Below are 10,151 nucleotides of genomic sequence, written 5' to 3' on the forward strand. Positions count from 1 at the left end.
AAAAAAAAAAAAGAAAGAAATAGGGGGCTGGGGAGATGGCTCAGTGAAATAAGTGCTTCCCTGGCAAGTGCAAGGGCCTGAGTTCAAATCCCCGTTATGCAAAAAAACAACAACAACAACAAAAAAAAAAACCCAACAGCTTTGCAGGGCACAGTGGCACATGCTTATGATCCTGGAACTCAGGAGGTTGAGGCAGGAGTGAGGCTGATTGGGATGTGGCCAGAAAGCTGGGCTGGAGATACGATCTGTCCATCATGCAGATCTGGGAGAAATATGCCAACTTTGTACGTGAAACCAATCAGAGTGTGCTGGGTTTAAATTTTTTCACAAGAAATCAAGCAGGATTTGACAGGATGGCCCAGGACCTACATGCAACACCAGCCTTCGCAGTCAGGGAAACATCAAAGAGCTGCCATGGAGCTCTTGGCCCCTGTGTTCTTCTCACAGTGGTCGGCTCTCACCCTGCAGAGTACGTGCGCTTCTTTTCCTACTTTTAGTTGACCTAAACTCACGCTGCAGAGCACACTTTTTTTCACTCCTTTGTATGTGTGCATGTGTGTGTGTTTGGTTTTGGGGGGGGGCTGTCCTTGAACTCACTGTGTAGCCTAAGCTGGGCTGGAACTCCTGTTTCAGCCTCCTGGAGGCTGGGGAGATGGCTCAGTAGGATAAGCGCTTGACTGGTAAGCACAAGGATCTGAGTTCAATCCCCGGTTCCGCAAAAGAAAAAACAAAACATCTCACTGTCTCAGCCTCCTAAATGCTGTAATTACTGGCATGTACTACAGTCATTTTTCTCTCTGGTGTTCTGTTTGTTTTTGTGGTACCAGGGATTGAACTCAGAACCATGCATTTGCTAGGCAAGCACTTATTCCACTGAGCCATCTCCCCAGCCCCCTCAGTCATTTTTATGCTTGCCTTTTTTTTTAAAACAGGGTCTTGCTATGCAGTTCACGCTGGCGTTGAACTCACTTTATTTATTTAGTGGTACCAGAGATCGAACTCAGGACCTTGTGCGTGCCAGGCAGGTGCTTATGCTGCTGAGCTCTCTCCTTGGCCGGCCTCAGACTTGCAGCAACCTTCCTGTCTCCGCCTTCCAGCTGCTGACATTACAGACCTGTGCCACCGCACCTGGCTTATGCTTGTCTTGGCCAGCTTTTTGTTCAGGACAGAAAGGGCCTAGAAAACACATGTAAGAGAATCTAGCACCTTACAACCTCTTAACGGCCTCACCGCTGAATTGCCAGGCCAGGCTCAAATTTGTGATCCTGTCTCAGGCTCCGGGTTACACGTACTCATCGTATTGCAAATGCTTGGAGTTTTTTTCAGAACCGGGGATTGAACTCAGGCCCTTGCGTTTGCCAGGCAAGCGCTTATCCTTATGAGCCATCTCCCCGGCCCCCCGGATTGCAAATTTTTAAAACGTAAGACAAAACCATTCAAAGCACACATACGTAAGAGCGCAGCACGCAACTAACGTTAAAAATCTACACTTTCAGGGGCTGGTGAGAAGGCTCAGTGGTCTAAAGCACCTACTTAGAACAAGCTTAGAAAAGCACAGGGACCACGGTTCAATCCCCCAGCGCCACATGCCAGCCAGCCCGCCCCCTGGTGGGCTGAGCTGGCCACACACACACAAAATAAATAAATTAAAATAAATAATTTATAAAATAAAATAAAATAAAATAAAATAAAGGGAGGGTGTTTATAGCTCAATGCAAAGATCCTGGGTTCAATCCCCATTACCACAAGAAATGCCTATTTTGAGATATGTTCCAATGCCTGGAGTCCTGGCACTCAATGCAACAGCAAGCAGAAACATTAAAACAACATCCAGGATTTGGAGATAGATTTATTTAGGTTGACAAGCACTGATTGGGATCATTCCCAGAATATCAGGCTCCAGTCCCTGATGGTTTTAGGCATATATAGGACAAGCAAGAAGGAAGTACAGAGGCAGAATGGCTTGTCAGTTGGGGATTGGTTTACAAAATGTTCATCATAGCGACCAGCCGTTTCTAAGGGACAGGAGCAACCAGAAGAGGAACTGTTACCTGGGCAACTAACAAACTGTAATATGCTGCAGGGGAAGGGTAGGGGGATGGATTTTTTTTTTTACTACATCAGGAAGCTGAGTCAGGAGGACAGCCAGGAGTTCAAGGCCAACCTAAACTACATAGCCAGAACCTTGCCTAAAAAAAAAAGTCCGTGGGGGGGCCAGGGAGATGGCTCAGAGGAATAAGCACTTCCCTGGCAAGCGCAAGAGCCTGAGTTCAATCCCGGTTCTGGAAAAAAAAAAAAAAAAAGTCCGTGGGCCGGGGAGATAGCTCAGTAGAATAAGTGCCTGCCTGGCAAGCACAAGGTCTTGAGTTCAATCCCTGGTACCACAAAATAAATAAACAATTTTCTTTTCTTTTTTTTTTTTTTTGGTGGAACTGGGGATTGAACTCAGGTCCTTGCGCTTACCAGGCAAGTACTTATTCCACTGAACTATCTCCCCAGCTCCTTAAATAAATTAATTAAAATTTTAAAAAGTCCTTTTCCAAACTATCCACCCTTCCTTCTCAGTAACCAACTGCTATTTCACACCATGGATTTTATTTCAACTAGTTTTGAACTTTATACAAATGTGATCACAGTACACTTATTTGTGCTTGGCTGCTTTTGCTCAATACTGTGCTTGTGAAAGTCAGGAGTGGAGGCACACATCTATAATCTCAGCATTCAAGAAGCTGAGGCAAGGCAGCGACCTAGCGCAGCGGTTTCCACGCTGGGCTCAAGAAGCTGAGGCAGGACTGAGAGTTGCAGGCTAATCTAACCTCTCACATAACTTCTTTCTGTTATCAACATCACCTGCCCTCAGCCACAGAGCTTGCAGCCAAACTCTGGAGTCTTGGCTTTGGAGTCTTTTGATTTGCCTTCCATACCAAACACTCCTCTTTAGATATCAATTTGTTAAACTTCCTCACTCCTTCAAACATTTGCATACCAAGGACATGATCACAGCTGAGGAAAGGGTATTACAAGTTTGAGGGGACAGGCAGGGTTGGGTCAGTTGACTAAAGCGCCTTCTTGAGCAAAATCCGCTGGCCAGATAGTTCAGAGGGTTAAAGGGCCTGCTTAGGCAGATGCAGGGACCCGGGTTTGATCCCTGGCTTGCCATGCCAGCCCTGTCCCTGGGGTGTGCTGAGACAGCAATTGAGACTGGGTGTGGTGATGCACGCCTGTAATCCCAGTGCTTGGGAGGCTGAATATAGGAGGATCATTACGAGTCCTATCTGTGTAGTGAGGCCCTGAAGACCCTGTACTAAATATATAATTTATTTATTTTTTTTTTTGGGGGGGGAAATAAGGGCTAGGGTCCATCCCCCAAAAAAAGATGGGGGCTGGGGACATAGCTCAGTGCTCTAAGCGCAGGCCTGCCTGGCAAGTGCAAGGACCAGGGTTCATTTCCTGGTACTGCATGCCTGGACCCTGCCCATTACCAAAACCGTGTGTTGGAGCACACCTGAAATCCCAGCGCTGGGGAGGCTGAGGCAGCAGGATCACTACAAGTCTGAATTGCATAGCAAGACCTTGTATCAAACAAATAAATAAAATATATTATTTATTTTAGTTATTTATTTTTTTGCAGAACCTGGGATTGAACTCTGGCCCTTGCGCTTGCCTGGCAAGCGCTTATTCTGCTGAGCCGTCTCCCTGGCCCATATATATATATATTAAAGGCCTGGTTCAATCCTCAGAACTACAAGGAAAACAAAGTTACCTCATCTCTCCCCTCAATGAGACAGACTCCCCACAGCTATTCCACCTAGTGCTCCACACACTGCTTGCTACACTCACTTTCGCATACTTCTCACAGAGTACAAGTTATTTTGTGTATTGTCTTTCCCCCTCGAAGCTCCAGAAACCATGGAAACTCCAGGAGGCCACAGATCTTTGTTTTGTTCTCTGATGCATTCCAAGCAAAAAGCAGCATATAGCTGGCACTCAGATAGTCCCAGTATGAATTAACAAGTCATTTTTTATCACCAGAAAGATAATTAATATTCCTGGAGTCTAGTTACTATACTTCTACAATATTTCTCATAATGTGGATTCTAAAAAATTTTCTGGGTTTAAATAAATGCTGACTCTCAGTGAAGCAATAATACGGTGTAGAGGCTGACAAAGTCTTTACGGGAAAGAAAAGGATATTTCGTTGAGGCAAAGTGAACCTTCCAGCCGCACCAATACTAGGTAGGGCTTGTCAAGCAGCTGCGGCAGCTTACTAGAATCTTGGAACTAGATTTGTTTGTACACAATTTTGCGCAATTTCCCAATCATCTTTTAAAAACTGCTATCCAACATTTCTTTTCCTTTCAGCAGACAGCAAAATCCAGTCTACACTGTCATGCACGGCCTTATAAAGGAAAGGGGTGCTCCGCTGCTGCATGCCAGGGATCCTCTGCCTGGCTATCGAGTTCTAGAACAGGCACCTGTTTCCATCTTTCCAAGTCTCCAGTCCCTCCGCGAGAACCCACGACCCAGCTGTCACCAGCCAGGTGATTACTGCTGGAAAGAGGTCACAGGAAATGGGGGTAAATATCCAGTGCGGCAATGAAGCAAGTGGGGTCCAGGAAGGTCCGCGAGCCCGCCGGCACCCGACAGCCCGCGACCCTGCCCCGTCGCGAGCACCCACCTCCGGCCAGGAAGGAGCGCAGCCAGTAGAAGTCTCGCCGGGCGGCGGGCCCTCCGACCCCCGCCGCCTGCGGCATTGCAGGAGGGTGATCGGCCGCTGCCAAGGCCGCTGCCGCAGCCACCATGACGAGGCCACGTCGGGAGACTCGGGTGCCAGCTTACAAAGCACCGGCGAGGACTACAACCGGGGCGAGCAGCGTCAGGGCCGACCGCCGAGCGGGCGGGGCCGAATGTCGCGCGCCCGGCGCCGACTGATGACGTTGGGCGATGCGCGGGGCGCGGGAAGCTTGCGTCCGAGGGAGGCGTCGCCCGAGCGGGCTCACCTGCTAAATGCGCGCGCCCCGCGGGTCCCTCTTTGCGCTTCAGGACTTTTTTTTTTTTTCTTGGCGGAACCAGAGACTGAACTCAGGCCCTTGCGCTTGCCAGGGAAGCGCTTATTCTACTGAGCCATCTCCCCGGCCATTCCGCTTCAGGACTTTAGGATTCCGCGGAAGGAGAAGGGGGCCAGTGATCAGCGAGGGGTCCCTCCAGAGCCCACGACTTCAGATCGCTGTCCTGGCCGTCGACCTGTTCTGGCCACCCGGATTAATTCTCGCTTCAACCCTCTCTATGTCCCTCTCTCCTCTCGCTCTTTTTTGGACAGGGTCTCCCTAAGTAGGCCAGGCGGGTCTCGAACTCTGCGTAATCCTCCTGCCTCAGCCTCCCGAGGGCTGGGGTTCGGGCGTGCGCCCTCAGCGCGGCGCGTGCGTCTCTTGCCTTCCAGGCGTTCGGGGCTCGCACCCTTCTCTCCTCGGCCAGCTTGCGGAGCCTCGGCCTCTGCCCGCCCCGACTTTCGCTCAGGCAGAGCACCTCTGCCGACAGCCGTGTCTGCTGTTGTGCACCTGCCCTGGGCGGTGCGGATCGGTTCGCCGGTCCACTTGGTTACCAAGCCACAAGTGATCCCCTCGAGGCCTATTAGTTACCCCAGCTCCTCCCAGCTATGGTCCCCCCAAAGCCACGTCCTTGCTCTGGCCCAACACAGCTCGTTCCCACTGTGGGACCGGAAGTTGTTTCCAAACTCTAGCCACCAGGTCAGAAATCACCATCACAGGGACGGGGGAGATGGCTCAAGGGCCCGAGTTCAACTCCCAGTTCCGCCAAAAACTAAAAGAAATCACCATCACAGGGCTGGTAGAACAAACGTGTAGCACGCTCAGGCCGAGAGTGCAAACCTCTGCACAAAAGAGGAAGGCTAAGGCAGGTGGATGACAACTCAAGGCCAGCCTGGGCTACATAGTGAGGCCCTGTCTGAAAAACAACAAAAACAAAACAAGAGGAAGTAAAGGCAGGGCATGGTGGCCCTTGCCTGTGTTTCTAGCACTGGGGTGGCTGAAGCAGGAGGGTCGCCACGAGTTTGAGACCTCCATAGTAAGTTCAAGGCCAGCCTGAAGTACATAGGTGTTGTAACTCAAAAATGAGGCAGGCTCGAAAAGAAAAGAAGCGCTTTATTTTAGCTGGTACCCAGAGGCAGACACACTGGCAAGATGCTGAGGTACGCGCCGGGAGGATGAGGGGAGTGGGCATTTAAGCCAATAAACCACAAAAGCTGACGTCAAGGGTTTATCTAGGGGCTACAGTTGAAAAATTACCTGTTTCTAATGAACAATAACAGGTGCAGTGGTGGGAACAGTTTGTAGCTGGGAACGAGGGCAAGAACAGGGCATTGGGCCGGAACTAGATTCAGGTGTGCACAAACGGCAGCGTGAGAAAGGCCCAACTGCGGGTTCTCAAGTAGAGAACGGGTTGGGCCTGGGAGATGGCTCAGTGGAATAAGCACTTCCCTGGTAAGCGCAACGACCTGAGTTCAATCCCTGGTTCTGCATGAAAAAAATAAAATAAAGTGTGGTTTTAAGGGGCTGGCGAGATGGCTCAGTGGTCTAAAGCACCTACTTAGAACAAACTTAGCAAACCACAGGGACCACGGTTCAATCCCCCAGCACCACATGCCAGCCAGCCCCGCCCCCTGGTGGGCTGAGCTGGCCACACACACACACACACACTAAATAAATAAATGTAAAAAAAAAATTAAAAAAAAAAGTAGAGAACGGGCACAGTGGAACGTTACAGCATTTAGATTGGCGCGTACAGAACAAGATGGCGGCGCCTATGTCAGGTTATAACAGTTAATAAAGTTACAGTGGAAACATACAGAGTTACAAAATTGGAATCATTTGCACAGGTTATAACAATAGGGAGTGAGGAAAGGAAGGAAAAAGGGAGAAAATTATTCAATAACTAGGTCACTAATGACAGGTCCAGATTTCAAATCCATATTTCCCGGTTTTCAATTTTTATACCAGAAAATAGAGAAATATTTATAAATCATGATTTATATTTTACAAGTTTGGGCTGGAGAGATGGCTCAGTGGTCTAAAGCACCTACTTGGAACAAGCTTGGCAAAGCACAGGGACCGCAGTTCAATCCCCCAGCACCACATGCCAGCCAGCCCGCCCCTGGTGCGCTGAGCTGGCCACACACACACACACACACACACTAAATAAATAAATGTAAAAAAAATAAAATATATTTTACAAGTTTAATCTGAAGAATCAGAAGCTCTCTACCTTGCAATGGTGGTGATATGCATGCAAACGATTAAAACTACCGACTGGGGCTGGGGATGTAGCGCAGTAGAATAAGCACTTGTGGGGCTGGGGAGGAAAAAAAAACCCCGACCCTTAGGGGCCACATAGCTCAGTGTACAAAGGTACCTAGTTAAGGAACCACAGAGATGGCTCAGTACAGGGTCCAGGGGTTTGATTCCCTGGCGGGCAGTGCCGGCCCCACCCCCAGGGCGTGCTGAGACGGCAATTAAGACTGGGTATGATGGAACACGCCTGTAATCCCAGCTCTTGGGAGGCTGTAAACAAGTGGATCACTACCAGTCCGATCTAGTAGTGAGACCATGAGCACCCTGTAGACCCTTCCCTAAAATACAAAATACAAAAAATAAATAAATTAAATAAATAAATAAAAAAGCAATAGCGAGGGGCCGGGAAGATGGCTCAGTGGAATAAGGGCTTCCCTGGCAAGCAGAAGCGCCTGAGTTCAATCGCCGGTTCCGAAAAAAAAAAAAAAAAAAAAAGCAATAGCGTTGGCAGGTTCAGTAGTTATCTAAACAAAGTACTGGGACAGCCAGCACATAATACTTTTTTTTTTTTTCCTTGCCAAGTCTTCTTTTTCACATAATACTTTTTTTTTTTTTAAGAACTTTATTTATGTGTGTGTGTGTGTGTGTGTGTGTGGCCAGCTCAGCCCACCAGGGGGCGGGGTGGGCTGGCATGTGGTGCTGGGGGATTGAACCGCGGTCCCTGTGCTTTGCTAAGCTTTTTCTAAGTATAAGTAGGTGCTTTAGACCACAGAGCCATCTCACCAGCCCAATATTTTTTTTTTTTTTGAACCGGGGATTGAACTCAGATCCTTGTGTTTGCCAGTCAAGCGCTTATCCTACTGAGCCATCTCGCCGGCCCCCACATAATACTTTTTAAGCAGCAAAGGAGCTGTTTTTAATACGCACACCTGTAATCCCGCACTTGGGAGGCTGAGGAAGGAAGATTGCTGTGAGTGCCAGGCCAGGCTGAGCTACGTAGTTGAGACACTGTCTCTCTCTCTCTCTCTCTCTCTCTCTCTCTCTCTCTCTCTCTCTCTGTGGAACAAGGGATCTAACTCAGCACCCTTACCCGTAAGCACTTATTTCACTGAGCCATCTCCCCAGCCCCAAGACACTGTCTCATAAAAACAAATATTATTTTACGAAAGCTGAGAGTGAAGTGCGGGGGGGGGGATAGCTGAGTGGCACAGGTGTCTGCCTATTAGGCCCAATGTCCTGAGTTCAATCTCTGGTACCAAAAAAGGAAAAAAAAAAAAAAAAAAGTAAAAGTGGATTGTTTTGTACTGTGCTCTGGCAGTACTGGAGATCAACTCTAGACCTTGTTTATGCCCAGCCTGAACCCTACAACTCAGCTCCACGGCGCCACCTTATGGTTCTAGAGAGATAGATGTCGGAAGATGCAAAGTCTTCAGAATTTTTCTTTTTTTCTTTTTCTTTTTTCTTTTTTTTTTTTTTTGGCGGAACCAGAGATTGAACTCAGCCCCTTGTACTTGCCAGACAAGAGCTTATTCTACTGAGCCATCTCCCCGGCCCCAAATGTGATTTCGTTTTTTCTTTTTTTTTCCGTATTTTTTAGGGCGAGGACTACAGGGTGTTGAGGGTCTCACTACTAGATCGGACACACAGTGGTCCGCCTATTTACAGCCTCCCAAGTGCTGGGATTACAGTCACACACCACCGTGGCCAGTCTCAATCGCCTTTTCAGCACACCCCGGGTGGTGGGGCCTGCATGGCAGGACCTCAGAAATTTTCAAGGCACAGATAATTTTTTTTCCCCTCCTTAGTGGTACTGAAGATTGACCAGGGACTTGGCCCTGAGCTACATCTCCACCCCCCATTTATTTATTTATTTGTTTGTTTATTTATTTATTTTTTGCAGTACTGGGGATTGAACTTGGGCCCTTGCGCTTGCTAGGGAAGCTCTTATTCCAGGCTGGTTTCAAATTTATGCTCTTTAGGGGCCAGGGAGATGGCTCAGTAGATTAAGTGCTTCCCTGGCAAGTGTAAGGGCCTGAGTTCAATCCCTGGTTCAGCAAAAAAAAAAAAAAAAAAAAAAAAAAGAAGAAGAAGAAGAAAAAGAAAGAAAGAAAAGTAAAGAATATGAAGGTGAAACATAGCCCCTTGAAAAGTGTTTTCACACCATATACAAAAGGGTTGTGTCCCTAGATGTCTATAATTTCCTGAAACCAAGAAAAAGTGCTCAAGGCCTGGAAATAGCTCAGAGGCATAAGCACCTACCTGGCAAGACCATCTGTAATCCCAGCACTCAGGAGGTTGAGAGAGATCACTGCGACTTTGAGATCAGTCTGGGAACTACAAAAGTGAGCATAGGGCCAGCCCAAACTGTAGGGAGCCCTTGTCTCAAAAAACAACAACAACAAAAAAAGCAGTGCTCAAGTCTGGCTGGATGTGGAAGTGCATGAACCTGTAATCCTAGCACTCTGGGGACCGGGGAGATGGCTCAATAGAATAAGGGCTTACCTGGCAAGTGCAAGGGCCAGAGTTCAGTCCCCGTTTCTGCCAAAAAATAAAATAAAATAATAAATAAAATCCTACCACTCTGGGAGGCAGAAGGATCTCAAATCCAAGCCTGGCCATGGCAATTTAGTGACTTTACAAGACTGCTTCAAAATTAAAAACAGGGGCTGGGGAGATGGCTTATTGGAATAAGTGCTTCCCTGGCAAGCGCAAAGGCCTGAGTTCAATCCCCAGCTCCTCAAAATGAATAAATAAATAATAAAAAATAGGGGGATGGGGAGATGACTCACTAGAATAACCGCTTCCCTGGCAAGTGCCAGGTCCTGAGTTCAATCCCTGGTACTG

The 10,151-nt window shown here is 48.1% G+C and overlaps 1 protein-coding gene across 2 annotated transcripts in view; it reads right to left on the reverse strand.

Annotated features, from left to right (window-relative positions):
• The window catches only part of Slc25a16 (solute carrier family 25 member 16), a 32,503-nt gene extending 27,598 nt beyond the window's left edge, over positions 1-4,905 (reverse strand). For both annotated transcript variants that reach the window (XR_002821303.1, XM_023716189.1), the window contains exon 1: positions 4,679-4,905. Coding sequence is in view for 1 of the 2 variants with exons in the window: in XM_023716189.1 (XP_023571957.1) it covers positions 4,679-4,802 (124 nt within the window). In the remaining variant the exon portion in view is untranslated. The remainder of the gene's footprint in view (positions 1-4,678) is intronic.
• Positions 4,906-10,151: the final 5,246 nt, after the last annotated feature.

This window comes from Octodon degus, unplaced genomic scaffold (genome assembly GCF_000260255.1).
Source record: "Octodon degus isolate 3935 unplaced genomic scaffold, OctDeg1.0 scaffold00046, whole genome shotgun sequence".
In the NCBI taxonomy this organism is placed as follows: Eukaryota; Metazoa; Chordata; class Mammalia; order Rodentia; family Octodontidae; genus Octodon; species Octodon degus.